General features: G+C 38.5%; 1 protein-coding gene across 5 annotated transcripts; it reads right to left on the bottom strand.

Moving 5' to 3' along the window:
• Positions 1-402: 402 nt before the first annotated feature.
• On the bottom strand, positions 403-23439 carry sergef (secretion regulating guanine nucleotide exchange factor). 5 transcript variants are annotated; one of them, XM_026919820.3, is made up of 12 exons: positions 23354-23439; positions 20677-20812; positions 20002-20157; positions 18595-18689; positions 18394-18454; positions 18194-18307; positions 18040-18102; positions 17552-17710; positions 13481-13605; positions 7743-7779; positions 1745-1944; positions 403-1506 (listed from the first exon to the last, which is right to left on the bottom strand). In XM_026919820.3, exons 1-11 carry the CDS (start codon positions 23390-23392, stop codon positions 1760-1762), a joined length of 1170 nt encoding a protein of 389 aa, XP_026775621.3. In that variant the 5' UTR covers positions 23393-23439; the 3' UTR covers positions 403-1506; positions 1745-1759. The 5 variants fall into 5 exon arrangements, with proteins under 5 accessions (XP_026775621.3, XP_053092991.1, XP_026775623.3 ...); XM_053237016.1 differs by having other exon boundaries at positions 403-1397; XM_026919822.3 differs by lacking the exon at positions 23354-23439 and adding an exon at positions 22061-23345.
• Positions 23440-23774: the final 335 nt, after the last annotated feature.

Raw genomic sequence — 23774 nt, 5'->3', positions numbered from 1 at the left:
GCGCTGATGTTGGGTGAGGAGGTCTGGGGTTCAGTCGGTGTTCCAGTTCATCCCAAAGGTGTTGAGTGGGGTTGAGGTCAGGGCTCTGTGCAGGACACTCGAGTTCTTCCACTCCAACCTTGACACACCATGTCTTCATGGAGCTCGCTTTGTGCACAGGGGCATTGTCATGCTGGAACAGGTTTGGGCCTGTAAGTTCCAGTGAAGGGAAATTGTAATGCTACAGCATACAAAAACATTCTATACAATTGTGTACTTCTAAGTTTGTGGCAACAGTTTGGGGAAGAACCACATATGGGTGTGATGGTCAGGTGTCCACAAACTTTTGGCCATATAGTGTATATTTTCGCATTCAGCTCACTTTCCTGAGTCAGACTGGGGGAAGAAGTTAACGAGTGCACATATAGTGGATGAGTTTTTATTTCAGTATCATTTTTATCACAGTTAATTATCACTAACACAGCTATGAAATGTTCAATACCACGTGGAGCCTGGAACAAAAAAAAGCTTGGATGAAATCAATATGCCAGATATGTGATCCTTGTACAATCCTTGTATTTTTACAAATGAACTCTAGCTGAGTCACAAGATATGCATAACGGTACATGGTATTTCCTGGAATGTGAGTAGCCGTGACGATTTGCACTTCCCCAAAACAGTTTATGTCCAAGTCTCATCCTTGCTTTAGATAGATACTGGAGATTTGTACCTAAGAACTGCTGCTGTAATCATAACAACTATCCTGTGCTTATCCCAGAAGTCTTATTCACAATCTGCTCATACTGGACATCTTTCACCACGCTTAGTGCATATTGACTTTACTCTTCTACAACTGTGTGCTGTAATGATTTATAATCCCACTATCCAGTGAGACTGGGTTGAGTTTCACTCCTTTCAAGGTTTCTTTCTCAGGGAGTTTTTTCTTACCACTACCGTCTCTGGCTTGCTTTTTAGGGATCTCAAATCTACAATCAGATTTCTGTAAATTCTGTTAAAAGTGCTATACAAATAAAATTGAATTGTGCAGTAGCAGATTACATACATAATATAGCTATACTAGAGACTTCATTATTCACATTTCATGTCATTTATTATCAAGGCAAACACAAATTCAGGTGAAAGGTGTTTTAAATGAATTTTATCTTTTTGAAGATTTTTAAATGACATTTTTCATGTAAATATGATGACATTTAATATGATTGTTTATCAAGATAAAAAAAATCTCTCAGATAATATATCTATCTATGGTATTTGGTGACTGGAGTACCTTTAATACAAAATTGGTTGCATACAAAACTGTTCATCAAGTAGAAAATAGATCAACAGTGGTAGATCGAAGAGATGACATCATTTCTGGCTTTCCGAAGTGTTTCCTGGGAAAAGGTAATCCTGGGCTGCTGTAGTAATATAAATCACAGTGGGTACAGTATGTGAATATGAGAAAATGATGAAGTTAATAGAAGACGCTCAGTCATTTGAGTGTCGCCACTCCAGCACTTCAGCAGACTAGAGAGAGAGAGAGAGAGAGAGAGAGAGAGAGAGAGAAAACTACAGCTACAAATACTTTAAGGGGTCAAAAGCCATAACAAGCTCATAACTGATCAGTTTCTTCACTTATTTAAACATTCTAAAAAATCAGTTTATAGATTCTTTGAAACCTTCTACAAGTTCATTAACTGCTCTTTTATCAAGAAGTCATTGTGCATGCAGTGAGAAACAAAATGAAGCAAAGAGGACCTAAAACCTTTTGAAATACTGTTCAGCTTCCTGTATCTTCACTGTTCTTCAAACAACAAAGTGCCAAGGAGTGTCCTGCTCCACAGCCAATCAGGAGAGCTTTGGCATTTTGGAGATCAGGGATTGGCTGCGGTTGGATGACATCACAAAGAGAACCATCTCCACACATTCCATGCTCATTCCAACCCCAGGAAAAGACCTGATTCCCTAAAAAGATAAATAAGGTCTGGCATAAAAATCAAAAAGTGTTGAACTGCAAAGCTTCTACGGAGCATCCAGAGGCTGCTTTTTTTGGAAGTACGACTAAAGGTTTTTATGTAGAAACTAGGGTTTTAATGTGAGACCCTTTAAGAAAGCTAGAGCCATTAAACACTCAAACATACTTTGAGGAACCCATTATTAATATTAAAATAGTACATAACTTATGGTAAGTATGACAATATATGGTGTCATTATATTTTAACAGTTTTATGTGTAATTCATGTATAATAGGTAGTTAATACTGCCTGCTCAAGCCGTACCACAGGTGGCCAACTATTTTTTGATTTACTATAAATATGGCAACATATGGAGTTTTTTTTTTAATACCTATATCACCCTTTTGTGTACTACTCAAAATAATCATGAAAATGCATGACATTTGTGAAATAATCAGCTCTGTAATGTGCTATTAATGAGCTGAAGTCATATATTTTATCAGCTACTTAATTTTCAGTGTACATGCCTCATCATTTATTCATTCATCTTCATACAAAAACATACTAAACTCCGATCACATAGTGACCCATCAAAAAGTCAAACCCCGAAGCTTAGAGCAGGAAGACACGAATCGTACCTGCTGCACCGCCATGCTGTGGAGGCTGGTGGATTTTAAACCAGGGGAAGCACCGCTGTCTACCAGCAGACAAGGCAAGCAGTACAAGCACTTATTCACAGCACTACCAGTCAGCCAATCAACTTTACTATACCAAGAGAACTGAAAAGACCTGGTTTTGCCTCATGACTTCTTAACTAAATCAATATTGAGTGTTAATCCTGTTTAAAGAATGTAATAACTACTAGCTAGCTAGACCTAAAAAAACAAAAAAGAAACATCAAATTTCCGAAATGAATGCAAAAAGAACTTCATACTTACAATTTACTTAGAATATTTATAAATTAGCCTACTCATCTGATCACTACTGAAACTCTGAGCTCTCTGCGAGTCTGCCGTTTACTTGTCAGTTATGTTCATTACCTTTCAATGAGTGGCAATTGGCTATGGGGTTCAGCCCCTTTGAGAGGACTTCCAATAATTTTATGGACAAATATGTGCGTCTTGTCGGGCCCAAAATGCTATTACAAAGAGCGTAGTGTCCAATAAACATTGAGATATTTTTCCTATGCAAAAAATACACTCATACACTCATTGACTCCCAGTGTGGCTATGCATCAATGGCATGTTTATGGACATTTCACGCAGGCTGCACTGTCCACCAAAACCAGTTTGCATAAAAAAAAAAAACAAAAAGCGTGATATTGTAGCAAGATATTGGATTTTTTGGTTCGCTAAAATATATAATTTTAACAAAGAGTAACAAATAATATACAGTAGGCACACTTCTAAGCATTTCATTGCTACATTTTAATGAAATTTGTTCAATTTCCCCAACTCAAATTATAAAGCTCTTTAAAATTTTAGCACATAAACCTTTGCTGCTGATCAGTTACAACAGTCTGCAGCTAGTGATGCAACCTCATATGATCTGTGATCCTGGTATCCAACACTTCAGCAATTGAGGTAAATTCATAGAAAATCCTTAGCAACTGAACACAGCAAAGCTTTTACCCAAACACACAATCAGGTAGTGCTTTGGCTAGAATTAAACAAACGGAAGAGTATTTTACACATATGAATATGGAAATATAGTGTAGTATAGTAAATGTTTATGAATAAGCTGTATCTGGTATGTACTGTAGTACTCTAGTAAACAGCTACAATGATCCAACTGTAATCGAATTGTCACTCATTAACACACTAAAGCGTACTGGACGTAAGGACTCTGAGTTCATCTAGCTGATGTGCGTGGTCAAGCCTGCGCAACCATGGAAACACGTGCAGTGGCAACACGTGCCATGGTAACACTGTTACATAACGGCCTCATTGCCGTGGCAACCTGAAGTGAGCTTGCGTTTCTCGAATTCTCAAGGGGAGACTAGTTTTCTCAGATTTCTCACTCTGAGTGTTCACTTCACACCCCTGAAATTCCAAAACATGAACCGCACAACAACCTAACAGCTATTCATGCTTGTCTGACAGTAAAGCCAGTGACAAAACATTTGCTTATGGCTGTCTGTTCCAGTCTTAAGGAATATACTGGTAGCAGCAGTTAAATCTGAAAGGATTAAAAGCTCATTGGGAGAGCAAAAGATTTGCCAAATAGAAAGTCTAGAGTACAATTTATTCAACAATAGGGCTGCAATCAGTCACTGAAAGCAAGTGCACTGCTGTTGCCACAGCAACAAACATATAGACCACAGCAACATAAGGCATAATATACACTCACTGTCCACTTTATTAGGAACACCTGTACACCTGCACATTCATGCAGTTATTTAATCAGTTGATCATGTGGCAGCAGAGCAATGCAACAAATCATGCAGATACAGGTCAAGAGCTTCGGTTAAAGTTCACATCCAACATCAGAATGAAGAAACAGTGTGATCTCTGCGACTTTAACCGTGACATGGATGTTGGTTTGAGTATTTCACAAACTGTTGATCTCCTGGGATTTTCACACACAGCAGTCTCTAGAGTTTACCCAGAATGGTGCGAAAAACAAAAAACATTGAGTGAGCGATAGTTCTGTGAGTGGAAACACCTTGTTGATAAGAGAGGTCAGAGGAAAATGGACACATTGGTTTGAGCTGCCAGCAAGGATACAATAACTCAAATAATCACTCTTTACAACCATGGTGAGCTGAAAAGCATCTCTGCATGCACAAAACATTGAACGTTGAGGTGGATGAGCTACAACAGCAGAAGACCACGTCAGGTTCTGCTCCTGTCAGCCAAGAACAGGAATCTGAGTCTATCATGGGCACAGACTCACCCAAACTGGACAGTTGAAGATTAGAAGAAAAAAAATCCCCTGGTCTTTTTCCAGTCTTCAACTGTCCAGTTCGGGTGAGTGTATGCATTGTGCTGCTGCCACTTAATTGGCTGACTGGATAACTGCATGAATGTGCAAGTGTACAGGTGTTCCTAATAAAGTGCACAGTGAGAGTACTTAGCTTCAATAACAGAGCAAAAACATGTTTCTCTCTTACATTCATATAAGAGATCATTCTCACTGGACTGGCTTCTGAACAACCGCTAATTCCCATCCATATTAAAAAAAATGGAGCAACAGACAAATTTCAGTAATATCTCAAAAATATAAAACTTTGAAATATGGTACTATTTCATCTAAACAGCAGAAAACAACAACATAAAGCTGTATATATACAATACAACATGCTGCCATCTTATCAAACTATGAACCTGAGAGAAACCCTGAAGCCTGACCCTTTAATCCAAAATTCAGTGACATTGCCTACAAACAATTACTACAACGATTTCTACAAACAATTACTGGTTTCCCAAACTGACAAGCTGACAGTTGTACATGCACACCACCTCCATAACAATAAGCTGTTTGAAAAGATAGTACAAAAGAAGCCCTGAATCAGAGCAACTAAGGGAGGGTGATATGACAAAAATATCATATCACAATATTAAAAGACATGTACATGATACCAGATACTGTATGCATCATGATAGATAGGGTTGTTAAAAAAAACAAACAAAAAAAAAAACTGCCATCAAAACTGTAGTGTTGCATTTTAAAAATCTTAATTAAAATATTACTTAAAAATAAACAATGAAATGTTATTTAAATATTTAATTTCACATTACTACTTTAACTTCTTTATTTTAATGTTAAAATAATTAACCCTGAACCAGAGGAAAATATTTTAAAAATATGTTTTTAAAAAAAAGGTAACATTTTACAATTTTAATACTTTAACATAAATTGTAAGATTGTAGTTGTTTTTAATATAGAAAAAGGGTATGGCAAGATATTGCAATCTTGGAAAAGTGTCATATTGCCCAGCTCTAAGAGCAACCCACATGATACAGCTCCTGAACTTGTGTGTTGTGGTCAGACAAACTTTTCCACCATTAGCATGATAATAGGGTATAATATGGTGGTGGATCACTCCAGTTTCCTCCCCCAGTCCAAAGACATGCATTATAGGCTGACTGGCGTTTCCAAATTGTCCGTAGTGTGTGAATGGGTGTGTGTATGTGTGTGTTCGATTGTGCCCTGCGATGGGTTGGCACCCTGTCGAGGGTGTCCCCCGCCTTGTTGCCCCGGATCCCCTGGGATAGGATCCAGGCTCTCCGTGACCGTGTGTAGGATAAGCGGTACAGAGAATGGACAGATAGATGGATGGATGGATGGATGGATGGATGGATGGATGGTGGTGGATCATTGACGCTGCTTCGGATGTGTTTTGTGGCTGGTGGTGCAGGGGGTCTTGTGAAGACTGATGGCATCATGAATATGTTTAAAACCAGGCCATTTTAGCTCAAGACCTGGTTGCTTCTGTCAGGAGGTAAAGACTTGGTTACAATAAATACCTACATCCAAATCACCTATTTTACACATTTATTATATATTTTATATTTTCATAGGAACTGTATTTCAAAGCACACTATTTTTGACAGTAGTGCTTAGAGGAAGGAAGTGAGTCACAAGGAGTGTGATTGTAGCTCAAATTCAAATTCTGCAGCAGCCATTTATGGCCAATAGTCCAAAATGGCATGACTGGCACTGCTCTTTTGGTAATAAACTTGGATTTCGTATTTTCCCTGTCAACCCTGGGAGTATATTAGCTCATATTTAGAGACAAAGGTACCAACAGTATCCTCCAAATGCCTTCATTTATAGAGTGTAGGAATCGGCTACAACTAGGGCAAGAGGGAAAAATAGGTTACACATTTTGCTGTATGCTAACCTACTAAGGATAAAGGGTTGAGTTTAAAATAAATAAAGAGGTATACATAGATAACTACAAAAATGACTGACTGGGGTGTATACCTTCTAATATCTGCATACAACAAAACAGCCTGTACATTAAAGCCTACATTCACTCAGAATACTTTCTCAAAGCCTGCTTAAAATTTCATATTGATTCTGGTACTGGCTACTTATCTAGCTCTTTATTTATCCCTAAGGTAATGACAGGAAATCCAGACACCGACCTCTCCAAGTCTTCCAACTAAAAGCAGCGGTTAGTCGATTATGCTGCATTCGACTAGAGGATGTAACTTGTAATTCCCGACCTCCAACCAGGAAAAAAACAATGAAAATGCCCCCTTAACTAGGAATTCCTACTCAAGATCTTGGGATGGTTTCCTCAGCCACGCGTTCCTCTGAGTGCAGCAAGTGACGTCAAATCAACATGGCTGCTCACAGAATCATAGCACTTCTTACCTTTAAATGAGTTATACTGTATATCCAAGTATTTACTTTAGATCAGTCAACACACAGGCGTACCATATCAGCTTTGTAAATCTATAACGCTGACTGTACAGGTCACTGTTTCAAGGTTAGCTGGCTAGCTTGTTACTAATAAAAAACAAACATGGTGTCCATGGCTTTTTTCCCCCACTTTGTAGCTTGAATGCATGGAGGTCAAAATTGCGTAATTCCAGACTTCAACTTCTCACTTCCGAAGTATGTCAAAAAGTAAGTCATTTGTGTTATCTCTTCACGCCTCCAGAGCTCTCAGTGCTAATTTGCTAATGCTAATGATCAATCAGGCGCTATTAAATTGTAATATTCCACTCACTACTTAGTCCTGCCATAATTCAAGAAAGAGACTGAGTGCATATTTTTAACATTAAAATTACGATATAACAAGAAATGACAAATTAAAATATCAACACAGCATGAACACGTGACAAATGTACTCACCTACGATGGCGAGGTTGTGCTCCGAGCCACATGCAATCTGTATCCAGAAAAGAAAAAACAGTTAGAAGACTTGAAGTGAAGATTCAGACTATATACCCCCGACATCTACATCAGCTTTATTAGAATCACAGCCACCCTCATCACCCTGCTGCTGTGAAGGAGTCATGTTCATACTTCAGTGTCCATCTCACTGGAATTCCAGGATGCACACTACTGTTTAAAAATCTCCAGGAGTGCAGTTGATAAATATGCTTCAGTCACGAGAACTCTCGGAATGAAATTAGAAAGCGTTTATTGATAAGAATGAAGTGTAGGTAGGTTTGGTCTTAGTGGACTAGATCTGCTACGCTGCTGCTGAGCAAGTTCGAGACTTGCTCAGTTACACGTGAGCAGTTAATTCAAATTCATTCTTTTTATCTCCGATATCCTATCCACCGTTTTTGCTGGTATCAGTCAGATTGGTGCCATCTCTAATTAATTGTATTTTTTTTTTTTTAAGAAACTTCATTGTAAATCTACAAACTTATGAAAAAACTCATCGTGGATAATTATTTTATAATAAGTATCATAAACTGCTAGCCCAGAACTGCATCTACCACTGCTGTAAAATGTTTTAAAGTTTCAAAACACTTTTTTAAAAATTATTATTCAGAATTTGGAGGAAGGCAGGAGAAGCTCTGTCCTGAAACCTGTCTATTTTTCTTACCATCAGTAAAAACACACTGTCTTTTAGCCAAGCACACAGCTTTACCAAGCACAGCAGAAAAAAAAAAAAAAAACACAGTGTGTGTGTGTGTGTGTGTGAAAACAATCCCCGGACATCCTCCAAACAACTGTCTGAACAAGCTGAACACTGGTTCTGCCAACCAGAACAATTTACATCAGTTATTTTCTGTTTGCACAGTGCATTAACTCCTTAACCTCCCAGTAAAAATTCCTTATTGTCATAACTACAACCATTTCCTGGTTGCACTGTAATTCTTAAATCATATATAATAGTTACTGAATCATGTTTTTTTCACCGTATGTGTTTGAGTCGCCTTCCTAGGTCTGTTGCTTGTCCCTCGACCTTTGTCAGAGGACGCATGTGCATTTTGCCTGCAGTAATATTGAGAAGTATGCTTTGAGAGGAAAAACAATATCTTAAATGATTTCAAACACAGATTGTCAAATCTAAAAAACCTCAAAGCCACCACCTCAGCACCAACTAGCTGTGTAACAAGTTTGCAAACCTGGTAGGCAAAGCAGATTCTTAAGCATCTTGAATCACTGGAAGTGTCTTTCTTTTTTCAAGTCAGATGAGACCGAAGGTTATTTTGGTCACAAATGTTTCATGTGGGTTTGTATAAATAATAATTCATAGAAGGACCTTCCTCTATGTGACAGACTGTATGATGGATTGTGATGTGGTAATGTTTTGCGTGGTAATGTTTGCTTCCAAAGGTCTCAACAACTTTGTTAGGATAGACAGCATCAATGGAGTTTCAATAAAGTTTCAATAAAATCTGACTCGCTTTGTGCTTTGACATGTAAATTGAACAAGCACTCTATTTAACAGTAGGACAATGATGCAACGTAATCCCTCAGGACTCTATAAAAATGACTCATGGTCCAGAGAAGCCACTTTTCACACTCCCATGTCCTACTTACTACCTCACCTCAAAAAACTGTGGTACGAGCTAAAGCGCAGATTCCACATGCAGCTCCTGAGTGATCTTAATATATTCTTTAGGAAAGCATTTTCTTAGGACTTGTGCTACATTTTCTCCTACTTTATCAAGATAACTAAATGTGCATGAAAAAAGAAGAATGTGAAAAGTACTCATTTGAGAAGTGTCAAATAATTGTGACATTCATTTCAAGGAAAAAAAAAAAGACATATCTTGTGAAATAATTAAAATGACTGCTATCACAAAAGAGCATCGTTCTGCTGATTAACCAGGCACACTTACACAATTATAGTACATTTTATGCCTTGTTATAGACAATGATGCTAATTAACTGCACATATTTCCACATTCTAGAGGTGATAGAAGTACAAAAATTCATTACTTAAATAAAAGTGGAAATGTTCATCTATTAAAAAAAAAAGTCCAACTTTAAATTAGTTAATGAAGTTACATTTACTCAAAGTATGAAAAGAAACATATAAGAAAGAATCACGAGTGTGAAAAGACACCTGTGCCTCGAATCATACACTGATTTTCTTAACAATAATTTAATGCACCAAAGAACCAAGGAATGTGAGCAAACGTCAACTAACGCTAACTAATGAAAGCTAAAAGCTCTGATGATAAACTAACATGCATACAAATTCATACAAATTGCATTTATCTAGCCAGTTGATACAAATTGGCCAGATAAATGCAAAAGGTCCCATGCACTGTTTCTTTACGAGAGAATTCTTTAAAGCTAAGCACTTTTGTTAATGAAAGCTGGCCAGGAATATCATCACTGTGTGATTCTAGGTCTTCTCTCAGCAGGTCAGGCCTGAAGATGTCAGCCACCTGCTTATTTATAAATTTAGGAGGTAGCTCATTTGGGTTAAGACTGTAGTATATGGGTTATTGTGTAGTATATGTGTCACTGCTTAGCAAGTTTAGGCATGTGTAATGTAAGTGACTAAAAAACCAAAGGAATATTCCATGCACTGACTAGGGAAGTGTTGTTACAGGAAAACAATCCACGCTGGTGTGGTGTGATACGACCCGACGTGAAGCAGACGAGTCTGGTTTATACTTGTCACATGACTTTGTGTGCACATGCAGAAGCAGTAGTAACGGAATTGAGCGGAATTGTTCACACCCTCACCTACGAAATTTGTGTGCATCTTGAAGATTAAATTCACTACACGGCACGCCCGAGGCAAAACATTCCTGTTAGTCTAGTTTCCAAGTGTACAATGTTTATCGATTTCATGCGTTTAGATGTTAAACACTGACAAGCTCTGCTTCTCTTTAAAGCTTTCTGCCGTCATTGTGACTGTTGTCATGAGCTGCGGCTCAAACTGAAAATTCTGACTTTATATTCAAAAGTATTTACTAATCTAGAAAATCCAAAAGGCTGGCACACAAAACAGACGTTTCACTAGGATTGAAGTTTTTTAAAACACTAATAGGAAAACTGGTTAGTATTAGTGCTCAATAACGGTCTAGAATATTACATAAGCACGCAATTTGAGACACAACGCTAGTTTGTTTAGCGGCAGTAGATGGATGAGGAGATGTGTCTATTTTTATTGCAAAATTACTACGCTACTGCAGCGTGTCAACATAGCGAGAGAGAGTAAAATAGGATGTACATTGTTGAAATAGGATGTACATTGTTAAATGTGGCTTCTTTGAATGTGACTCCCAATAACAATAACACAAAATCCGTCTTCCATATTTCTAATTTTAATTTGTAAAATAAATGAATGAAAAAAAAGAGGAGATTTTCTCTCACTTCCCCATTTATAAATCAAGCGACCCCACGTGGTGTTGCGACACTTAGTCCGGGAAACCCCTGGATTACACATTAAAATCATCAGTCATATATCTGTTTTGTGGTGACTTGTACAATGGGGTCCAAAAGTCTGAGACCAGTAAAGAAAATGCCTCTCTTGCATGCTTTACAAATTTAATCAAAAATGTTTATTTACAAATGATGATATCAGCAATATCAAGTGAAAAGCAAAATTTTATAGCATATTTACACCACTTGGAAAATTTCTTTGTATTTGGTATGGCTCCCTTTATGCTTTAATGACAGTGTGCACTCGAGCTGGCATGGACTCCACTCAGTTTGTGCAAAACTTTATGATTCATGTTAGATCAAAACCATGAGAGTGTCGTCTTTAATGGAATGAATAAGACTCAAGGAAAACTTGACCTTTTGCACAAAGCAGTTAACATGGACAGTGTCACAAATTTGCTTATATTTAAATAGGGACTTCGAAATTGTGTACTGAACATTTACTTTTTTATTTTAAATATTTCAATATTCTAAAACCGTCAGTTTACTTCCAATTTTAAATCCCAGATTTTCAATGTGGTCTCAGACTTTTGGACCCGACTATAGCTATCGAACAACTTGATCAAATTGTGTTTTTCACTGTTTCAGGAAAATCACACTTAACTAGCACGGTTTTAGACATCTTTCGTTACCTCAGCATTTGTTAAAGTGGCTTCTTACCCAGTGTGATCTTATATGATCTTATAAAATATTTCTATGTTGTTCTGATGAAATACATTTACAGCTTATTGACATTGAGGTGTCAAATTATGTTATGGACAGAAAAACTTAATTTTGGCCAAAACATGATTTCAGACACAGCAGGTTTAACAGACCATCACTTATATACATGCATATGTCTATCTTGGTGTATTTTCTTTTGCAACACACCTAATCAGCCTGTTATTTAGGTTTTTCTTTCTCCTCCTGAAATAATTAAGCACATCCTTCTGGTCAGTTACTAAAAACCTACAGAGGTGGATTTCCATTGATAAAAGCATCTGCCAAATGAATGTACAGAAATGTAAAAGTCTAGATGCAGATCTAAGCCACCACCTAGATGCAGTAAACTGCCTTTCCTTTGGATGCCCTTGCTGGAGATTTATGGATGAGGTTTTACATAAAGCCCTAGGCAAGGACTTTCAGACAAAATGCATTAAGGATGGAAACTTCCCATTTCAGCACTGTGCTCCCTCACTGACTGTACATGCGTCCTTAGGGCTGATTGTGCACTCCCCTGTTCCTTTGCCTCTCACTTTCATTAAGAATAGCACACTTTGCAGCACGTTACAGCACGTTCTGCCCTTCCCTGTCCCCTTTCTCAACAGCACAGACCTCACAAGAAGATATCACTGAACAACAGGGACAATGTGGAATCAGCAGCTTTTGAAGATTAAATATGATAAGTGATAAAACCAGACACTTGCAGAAAAAAAAGATGCGGCGCACAAAAACGAGTCACTTCAGGACAGCTGCCCAAATCTCTGAGCAAGAAGGAAATGTTGAACTACAGCGACAGGATACAGACAGATCCATCTCTGAAATCTCACCAGGAAGTAAATGGAGCATGGCACATGTCATGCCTGTCTTAACTCACATTATCTTTCTTCTTTGCCTTATTACGCTCTGTCCTTTTCTCCCTCACACTCACACACACCCACCATTTACCCTCAAATCCACTTTTTCCAATGAAGCTTCTATTCATATTAAAGGTCTAAGTCTGACAAACTTTAAATAAATGATGGTTTATATATACACACACACACACACACACACTTAACCAATGTCAGTAGTGAGCATCAGTGTCTGTGAATATTCTGTCCCTTAGAAGAGCACAAAAAAACGAGCGAGTATTATGTGTGTCTGCTTATGCACCTTTAAGCCACCTTTTCTTTTTACCTTTTTCTGAAGAACTGAGACTCAAACTTTTCAACTGAATATTGGTTTACACTCACGCTCACACACACACGTACGCACAAAAATGCTGCATCTCCAAGGTTAGTGGTGACCTTCAACGACTGTGAATGTGCTGTCTCTGGGCAGGATGCAAGAAACAATGAAAATATTCACAGTGACGTCTCCACCTGCTGGCTCTGTTTGCACACTACATCTTACAATGAGATACAAGACCTTTGGCATTTAACCAGAGAATAATGAAAAGCAATTCTAGTATGTTGTAAAAGCTCTGTTAAAGGTGTGTTTAAATCGCATAAAATCTCCCTTTAACTCCAGTGAGAAACTCATACCTGACTGGCTCCATGAAGTGTCCTGACCTCAGAAGGAAGACTTGATTCTGTACTGTCATTGGTTGTCACTTGTCTCCCAAGCTGTCCATAACTGGCTCTTCCCCATGTAAGGACTCTGCCACTCTCTAAAAGTTGCAGATAGGGCTGGGATAAAAATCAAAGGTTCACAGTACAATGACTGTACAAGCCTTTTTAAATAACCACTAGTATCACTATAGCCTTAGAAGCACTCTGCTTACACAGATGACAACAGACTTTTGCCTGAATAGTTCTATTTATTGGACTTTGTGTACTACACTGAACCTTAACCACCTCTACCGATAAGAGCCCTATATGACTTGTGCAGACCTCAACATTATCATCTGCTTTGACGCCTGGAGTTGATAGATGTTGATAGAAGGCATGCGACATAATCTGAGCACTTTTGGAAAAAGATTTTAAGTCGAGCAAAAGATTTCATGCCAAGCAAATACAGCACAAAACCCAGGTAACACAGGGGTTGTTATTCAGCAGGAGGAACTGGAAAGATTGTTGCCATCAAGGGGGCCAAACACAAGCAAATTCTTGAGGAGAACCTGTTCCAGTCAGTCAGACATCTGGATCTAGAGAGAAATTTTACGTCCCAACAGGACAATAAGCCAAAGCACAGGGCAAAAACGACAAAGGAATGGCTTTACAAAGAAGGTTTGTGTTCTGGACTTGCCGAGTAAAAGCCCAAACTAAATCCAACTGAAAATCTGTGGTATGACCTGAAAATTGCTGTCATCCTCCATCTAATTTGGGAAAGTTGGAGAAAATTTGGGTTGTGCAGAGCTCATAGAGATGTATCTAAGACAACACAGTAAGCTGTAATTTCTGCAAAAGGACAAGGCACTGGTATAATAAAGGACAAGTATTGACTCTGGAGGGGTGAACACAGAAATGATGTTTTTGGGATCACAATAATTTCCTTGTCTAACTATATCACTATACCGAGAATTCACTTAATGAGTCATTTATTTCTATAACCAGAAACTAGAAATCAATGACATCAAGAGCCAAACCAGATAGGTAAAGTTCATCATGACAAACTTTGTTGTTGGCTTGACAAATATCTTAAAAAATATCTTTTTTAGTTTGAAGTTGAAAGACAGAAAGAAAGAAAGAAAGGGTAACAGACAGAGTGAAAGAATGACAGACAGTTACTGGTAGAAAGAGAGATGACAAAGAGAGTGATACAAGTAGAAATTCAGGTGGAGTGAGAGAGTGACACAAGTAGATAGATGGAGGGAGAGTGTTATTAATAGACAAACAGAAGGAGTGAGAGAGTGATAACAGGTAGACTGATAGAAAGAAATATGGAGATACAGTATGTGTGTGCTACTGGTAGACTGATAGAGAGATGGATGGAGAGAGTGCATAGCTTGGATAGAAAGATAGATGAAGTGAGAGTCTCTGTTACAGGTACATCGACAGAGTGAGAGTGAGAGAGAGAGAAGAGAGAAGAGAGGCTTCAGGCCGTGTGCAGTGTAAGTCTATGGGAGCTTTTGGGGTATTTGATCATCTGCTACAGGAAAACTGTAAGTCTGATCAGTTAGAAAAAAAATACAGCATGATCAGTCTGAACAGCTTGAAGGATCGTGCTGCGTTTGGTGGAAGATGCTTGAAAACTCAAGCTGTTGTAACAATCAGAAATCTTTAATGGAAGTCAATGAGAATTTTGGCCTTTTTGAGCTTCTGTAGCAATAAAACCGTAATTCCGATCAGTTAGACAATTCAGAGCACACTACAGGCTGAAGGTATGCGGTGAGATTGGTGCATGTAGCTTCAAAGCTCTAAGGGAGAGTAACATTTAGAAATGGTGGGTCTCAGAATAATAATAATAATAATAATAATAACTAGAAATTACATTTTCTCAAGAAAATGTAAGTGGTGCTTGCAAAATTTGACACTGACAGGTAGCTGCATGTGCCGGTCAGTAGAGGAAGCTAAATGTGTGTGTGTGTTTGTTGAAACATAACTAATAAAACCTATATCAGTAGCCGTGTTTAGTGGACCAAGTGCATGTGGCGAGCATGCGCCATCACCAGAATGCTCATAAAGCAGTTCTCCTCAGTAGGCCAAGCGTTTTGATATGTCACATGTCTATGTACCGCTAGTTTTCTGATTACACTCCGATTAATGGGTGATGTGCACGTGACATACAATTCTCAATTAGAATACAATTCTCCTCATTGAACTGAGCGTTCAGATGTATCACATGTCTATTTTGTGGTAGTTTTGTGATTGCAAAATTTGTGATTCCAAAAAATGGGGGTCCAAAATTTCCCATTATTGTCTATGGGGCAGGAATAACGCCTTTTTTCCAGACATTTAAAGCGAAAATTCCGAAACACGATGTGTATATGCCTGGTCTACTTCCTTAAGACATAAGAGAGGATATGCAATACGAGCCCGTCAGGTACTTGAACGACGTGCGAGCTGTGACAACCTTGTCTTATTCCCCATTCATTCTCTATGGGCGGAAAATGTGCAATTTTTTTTGTCCGCTGTTCAAACGTCATAAGTCTGATCGCTTATAAAAGTCATAGCACACCTCTCCTCAATAAGCCGTTAGATCTGAGTCCTAATTCCATATGATGTCCATAGCACCAAAGGTGTGGGACGAGTTGCCCACAATAATAATAATAATAATAATAATAATAATAATAATGAGTATGTGAGATAACAATAGTGATATTTTGCTACACAAGCACCACTAATAATAATAGTAATAATAATAAGAAGAAGAAGAATGAGAATAAGAATAAATATTAATAATAATTAAAGCTGCAAGCAGCACTTTCGGGGGCCAAGCACCCAGACCCTGTGAGCCGCACATTCACATACACACTACAATTTCTGCCTAAGCAATCACAGGAAAGCAGAGCCATAACTTTAGGCAAAGGGATTCAAGAGAAGTTTCACTCAAGATGTGTATGTTTTGACCACGGACAGTGCTGGAATTCTGTAACTGTAGGAGAAAAGGTCTAGATGAACAAATGGGTAGCAGGCTGGCATTGCTGCTGCGGCTGCCGCTACTGCTGTGACCTGTGGTGTTGTCTCTTGCTACTTTGACCTTTGGTTGTAATTGCTACTGCTCTGACCTAAATTTTTTTTCTTCTTGCAATTTAAAAACATCTAATGTTTTTTCTCATCAGTCTGGGCCTTTTTTCCCCACTTTGTGCAAGTTTAGATAGGTTTCAATATGATGTAAGCCAAATTTGGTGAAGATTGGACAAAATCTGGGGGAGGAGTAGCAAAAATGGCAGTTAGATGTAAGCATTTTTTAGCATGTTATTGTTACTTTTGACCAGTAGGTGGCACTGGCATGACATTCGTTGCATAGCCTCAGGTCATGGTCCTGAAGATGCCTACCAAGTTTTGTGTAAGTCATTGCTGAGATACAGCCTCACGTCCTGTTTGGCCACTTCGCTGTCAGATTCGTTGGCCCATTGTGGACAAACCGTTTGTAGTAATACAAATTTTTTGACAACTTTTGTGAGGCTTACTCTAAAGATGATGTGTGCCATTTTTGATGATGATTGGACAAAATGTGCATTAGGATTAGCAAAAAAACAGTTTTTAACAAAATCCAAGATGGCGGAAAATTTAATTTGGAGGAAATTGATGTAATAGGGTGTGTTGAACTCGTCTCGACTCAGGGATGCCTGGCTTTTAAATTTTGAACACACAGTTATGACCATAAATGTACTTCCAAATTGGCAACGCTTGCCCCAAATTTGGTCAGAATGTTCCTTAGATCTTCTCCAATCAGTGTGCCAAATTACACAACTTTTTAACAGATGATCCTATGGGCTGCCATAGACACCCTAGCCAGAAGAAGAAGAGGAAGAAGAAGAAGAAGAGGAAAAGGTAGAACAACAATAATAATATTGTAATAGTAAGTATGTGAGATAACAATAGTGATGCTTTGCTACGCAAGTACCACTAATAATAATAAACTTAAACAGCAGAACAGAATGTTAGCGTCGTCGAGCCAACATAATAATACACGCTGTGTATGTGTAATTACTGAATTTGCGTTCATACCTGTCTGGGCGATCAGGTGTGTCCAGCCACTGTGTATAGCTGAAACTCTTTCTCCATTTAATAGTGACCGGTCTAAAGCTGTAGGCAGAGGTAGGAAAGTCTCTTTTCTACACAGCTGGCCGTGTTTATTACTGCCCCACAGGAACACCTCACCAGACACTAGACAAACAACAACCCATGAATTTTTTAAATCCAAACATTTATATTAGCAAGAGCATTAATTACAAGAGTGTAACCTGTTCCGACACCAAACGTTTAGCTAAAGAATGCTGTTGCTGGTTATATTATTGCTGTGAGTGTACAGCCTGCTGAAATGAGACTAGGGATCTCACTGATCTCACTAGTGAAGGTGATATGACTTGTGCATGCTCAGGCTTATAGACAAAACAGTTTGAAGGGAGGTTTTGCCTATATCTCTATGGCCTGGTTTAGAGGAATATGAACATCAATCAAATTAAGAAGAACGTTTTAATCCGGAATGACCTTACCTGTCAAGCAGGCACAGTGTGCAGAGCCTGCAGTCACACACTTGGCAGGTTCCTGGTCCAGCCCTACAGGCGAAGAAGCAAGGTTTAATTATGTGTATGAGTAAGTGTTTCCTGCAAAAACCACCATAATCATAAAGTCCACCATAAAGTCTACCTGTGACCAAGCAGGGCTCCTTGGAACTGAGGTGGGCTGGGACAGGCTGAGGATTCAGTGTTCGTTTCGCTTGACTTAACAGACCTGTACCCCACTGATACACACCACCTGAACCTTCACATAAACAGATACAAATACAGTGGAGTGTGGAGGGAGCGAGGGAAGGAGGAAAGAAAACATAGAGCTCATCGTACACATACCTGTTACTGCGAGTGCATGTCTAAGCCCTGCTGCTACACTGATGACAGGTTCCCTTAAAGACTAACAAGAGAGAGGAGACACATGAAAGAATCATTTCAACTAAGACAGATTTCAAGTTTGGAAGTACAAACACCAAACATATCCTGACATTTTCAGAGGCATGCATACCCCATTTATAGAGAAAAATGATAAGTTCTTACCGTGATTAGCAGAGGCTGCGCCGTGTATTGTGTCTGCGGTGAGATGCCCAGCTGACCAAAAGCATTGGAGCCACATGCCAAGACATGTCCATCATCTACTAAATAAAGCACAACTGTCATGTTGAAATTCAATCTCAGGATTTGTGATAAAGTGTAAAAATCCAATACTGTTTTGAAAAGCTGGATTGTATCATCTCAGATGACATATTTTCCAATCTGGTCTATAGACATGGGTTATTTCTTGTATTACTGGTAGCAGTATCAAGTATCTGTTGATACTCAGAGCCCTGTTATTGATATTGTATCAGAAATGGAGAAAGTGGTATTGATGCATCTCTAGTGGTAGGCTTGTAAGATACTGATATTCCTTTCTTGTGATTTACCACTGCAAAAAAAACTGCAATACATTATGTAACTGTCCAGAACTGATAATGGAAAAAAGACAGTAAAAGAGCACTTCTAATATTTCAGGTTTAAGGAGAGCAGGAGAAGGTGTAATAATATTACCAGATGTGGAGTCACAAAAAAAAAAAACTCAGCTAGATAATGGTTGTGTGGTAAACAGTAAAAAACTAACAGTACATATATATATATATATATATATATATATATATATATATATATATATATATATATATAATGTTGTTTAATGCCCACATGGCCAACATTTTGCACTATGCAAGGAGAGTAAAAAAAAAAGGGCACATTTAATAACTTTCTAATCATCATCATCATCAATATTTTTAAAGTGTTAGATTTGGCACTTTGTTGTAGGAGTATTTAATCTTTTTAGGTCAAAATCTTTGTCATTTAATCCTCTTCCATTTTTGAAATTTTTGAGCCAACATTTTTCAGTAATTTCCCTAATAAATACAGTTAACTGATGTTAAATAGACTGTATTCTTGTCAAATGTTAGCTAAGTTAAACATGCATTGATAGATTTTATTTTATATTAATGAACTTAAAAGATTCTCCATTTAATTGAAAGTGAGCATGCCCCATGAGTATTGAGAGCACGTGAGATGGGGGAAGGGGGCGGAGCTTCGTGGTGGTGTCAGTTAATATCAGAGATTTCAGGACACCTCTGCATCATTCTGGACTGATACACCGATTGGCTTATCTCATGGTTTATTGGGGGGGAGGAAGACTGCTCTGTCATTTTTGAGTGATAACTCATACTAACGTACTTCAGTGTTAAACTGCAGAGCTCCTGTACAAAATATGTTAAGCTTGGCAGGTCTGGTAATATAATATAACCGGAGTAAACGTCATTAAACATCATGGCAGTGTAAAATCATGTAGAAAACTAGATCGTTATATTGCACAAGCACAAGTGGTAAATAAGTCAAAGCCTTTAAAACCTGTGTTAAAGGTTTATCGTGACATCAATTTGTAGATTACATCACCTGTAAGAATGATGGTGAAGTCCCAGCCACATGACACTTGCTGAACAGTCCTGCTGCCAGGCAACTGGCAAAGCTGAAAGGTCATGACCTCTGATACATGGCCAAGTCCAAGCTGACCTTTGTGGTTCTGTCCACATACCAGCAGCTCCCCAGACTCTGCAGAAGAGAGAAAAATGTTGCCATTTTTGCACCAAGAGCCCCTAGACTGATAACCATATAAACCCACTTACAGGCAAAACAACTGGGCAGAACTGCCAGCTCTAGCAGCATATTTGGGGTGTTATTAACACTATTTTACAGACAAGCGACAAATGTAGCAACAGTCTGAGTAGACATTAGAAGCTGCCCTGTACCTGCTACAACTCTCTGGCTGTAACAACACCTGCTGGTTATATGAGTTAATCAACACGTTCCACCAACACCGCCACTGACATACGCACAAACCCAATATGCAACCACATACTTATTTATATTAAAAAAAAAAAAAAAAAAAAAAGATTTTTCCATCTTTGATATGACAATATTCTAAAGGATTTGGTTTTAATGTATTCTAAGAATGCATTGGCAACTATAGTACAGGAAATAGTTAAACATATTTATAAATCTGGAAATTTATATATAACAGAAAGTGTTATCCTTTCCTAAAAAAAAAAAAAAAAAAAAAACTTCACTCACCAGTGATGAGCGCTGAATGTCCTCCTCCGCCTGTGATGGCCCGTAATGTTCTCGCTTCCTGTCCATACTCTGCACACTGCGGCTTCACCTGATCTTCAGCATTCTTTAGCCCCAGCTGCCCAAAACTGTTAGCGCCCTGACAGAGGCCACAACACCAACAGAGAAATCTGAGCAGGACTAAGACTAAGACATGATTTTTCTGTATTCCAGGTTAAGACATTTCAATCATAGCGGTATTAAAAACAATGTGGGTAAATTGTTGTTTATTGTGTTCGTGTTGATCTTGGGATCAGTTTGGTGGGGGTGCCATAACAGATGGACATGGGGTTTGGGTAAGTCCCACAAGAATATGTATTGACTGAAGATGTATGGTGTTTGACCTGGTGTATGACCTGGTGTATGACATATGCCTATAAATTTCCCACCAATTATGCCGTGACGCCACTGACTTTGATTCCTACTACAGGACTGTCAGCAGCTTGGAACCATCATATTATAGAGTATTTTTAACTGCTAATGCAATAATCAAGTTTTTCCAACTTTTTACCGTCATTTAACATTTAACACACAATCTGATATGATATGATGACACATTTAACGTGGGGAGAAAAAAATAAAAAAAAAAAAAAAATTGTAATAAATAATTAATACATAAACAAACAAATAAAAAAAACACAGAAAAAATAAAAAAATGTAGAAGAATATACATAAATAACCCTTTCAACCTGCCCATCCACTTTAGATAACACACTCAAGCCTACATTCAATTAGTTCTACTAATTTATAGCAAAAACTCCCACCCAAAAAAAAATAAAATTAAAAATTTTCATTTACAACCTACATGCCTTTGCTCCATAATTTCTCTTAATGAACCAAATAGTATATATATATATATATATATATATATATATATATATATATATATATATATATATATATATATAAAAAAAGGTGGTTTCCGGTGGCAGTGCTCAAAACATTTCCTCATGACATGCCTGCACCTTTGGGGGTCTATCTTCAGTCCAAATAACCAAGATACACTTCTGGCCAATAAACAGCGGTGCTGACCAGCTAGCCACAGTGTTTTACCTGAATTTTTAGCACATCTTAAGCTCAGAATCTGGTCCTCACATACTTCAAGCAGTCCACGATTGTATCTGTACCTAAGAACAACAAACCATCCTGCCTGGGTGACTACTATCCTGTAACCCTTTTGATGAAATGCTTTGAAAGACTAGTGAAGCACTTCATCTGCTTCCCCCTTCCCAGCTCATCTGACCTTCTCTAGTCTATCTGACCTTCCCAGCTCATCTGACCTTCTCTAGTTCACCTACAAACCCAACAGAAGTACCAATGATGCCATCTCCCAACTACTGCACTCTACCTTATCCCACACAGACATGAGGAGAGGGAACTATGTGAGACTGCTCTTCATCTACTCCAGCTTGGCTTTCAGTATCACTGTTCCCCTCAACGATGAGATCCATTGGGCAGAACAACTCAGTCTGCAAATGGCTTCACATCTTCCTCAGCAGCTGACCGCAGGTGGTTAAACTGGTACATTCACCCTCAACATCAACACCCCCAAGGCTGTGTCCTGAGCCCCTTGCTGGTCTCCATCTACACCCATGATTGTGTGGCCACCAACAGCTCCAACTCCATCACCAAATTTGCTGATGACACAGTTGTGGTCGGTCTGATCATGGGCAGTGATGAGCAGGCTTCCTTGAAGCAGGTGGATAACCTAGCTCAGTGGTGCCTGGTTAATAAGCTTGTGCTGGAAGTCATGGTCTACACAGAAAGACTCAGAAGTTGTTTTTACCCTAGCATGAGTCACTTTAGTGCATCTGCACTTTAGACTTTAGTCTGCATGCATTTACTAGATCATCTGGTACTAATGTTCCTGTGAGCACCGAACACATCCCAAAGGACCATAGGGAACAAAATTTTCCAAAAAAATGAGGGAGGCTCAGAATCTGTACTGGGACTCCTGCAGTTTGGAAAAGGATTTGGATACAAATCATTTCAGGTCCCGGTGGCTCACTGGTTAGCACTGTTGCCTCGCGGGATGGGGGTTTGAATCCCACCCCGTCCAGGATGTCCCCCACCTTGTGCCTGGGATAGCCTCCGCGACCCTGTGTAGGATAAGCAGTATAGAAGATGGATGGCTGGATGGATGGCATTTCAGACCCAAGAACAACATCTACTGAGAAGGTAACAGAAAATGCAGTTCTCCTGCAATGAGTTCTCCTTTCTGCAGTGATCTGATCCCATCATGCTTAATGACACTTGCACAAATTTTAAAAATCAAATCTTGTCATTCAAAGTATCCGTAAATATGCTGTATTCTTAGATGGTTTGTAAGACTCTCTCATTTCTCTGCACACAAAACGAGATGACAGTTACACAAGGCGATATGGCTTGAACAAATGGCCTCCTATATATGCTATGCTTTATTGTCATGATAAAAATAATAATAATAAAAGAAAATGCCCCAATCCTCTTGTTCTAAATCTTACACTCCTTGCTTGGACAAGGGAAAGCAACAAGAGCAGGAGAAAAACGTTTAAATAAAAAAAATCATATAATAACGAGTTATTAGCTCGTCCTATTCAGCGAGTGGTGTGATTTGCGTCGTCTTCACTGGAAACGGATTAGTAAACTGTCTGGAACTCACCCATGTGTACAGCGCGCATTTTATCGTCGATGTTTCCATTTGAGTTGGTAGGCGCAGAATGATGACGTCACGCAGCCGCTGGCCTGCTGCTGTGAAGATGTGTTTATTTCACATGCAAGTTCTCTCATACCTTTTAGGATAGAGTGCAGTTTGGGGTTAACTGACAAAAAGGTAGTTGATTTAAACTTGTCTTTTATAGATATTAAATATGGGAACTATGAAGAAGTAGGCCATATAAGTTTTTTTTTTTTTTTTGATAAGTAACTATATTATTGACTAAGCATTTTATCCACAAATGCAGATTTTTTAAATCAACCCCCTGTTTATAGTCTTTAAGAGCTATCAGGTAGAATATCTAAAAGCCTGTCAAAAATTAAAAAAAAAATTAAAAAGCTGAGTTTTTGTTGATATTAGTTGCTAA

Source organism: Pangasianodon hypophthalmus, chromosome 9, assembly GCF_027358585.1.
Source record: "Pangasianodon hypophthalmus isolate fPanHyp1 chromosome 9, fPanHyp1.pri, whole genome shotgun sequence".
Classification (NCBI taxonomy): domain Eukaryota; kingdom Metazoa; phylum Chordata; class Actinopteri; order Siluriformes; family Pangasiidae; genus Pangasianodon; species Pangasianodon hypophthalmus.
The sequence above is the reverse complement of the archived record's forward strand: the minus strand, read 5'-3'. Positions and strand labels throughout refer to the sequence as shown.

Coding starts and splice junctions, on each gene's coding strand:
- sergef (XM_026919820.3), bottom strand. CDS start 23,392: ATGGAAACATCGACGATAAAATGCGCGCTGTACACATGG. Junction 18,690..20,001: donor CTTCACCATCATTCTTACAG/GTGATGTAATCT, acceptor TTTATTTAGTAG/ATGATGGACATGTCTTGGCA. Junction 18,455..18,594: donor CGCAGCCTCTGCTAATCACG/GTAAGAACTTAT, acceptor CTCTCTTGTTAG/TCTTTAAGGGAACCTGTCAT.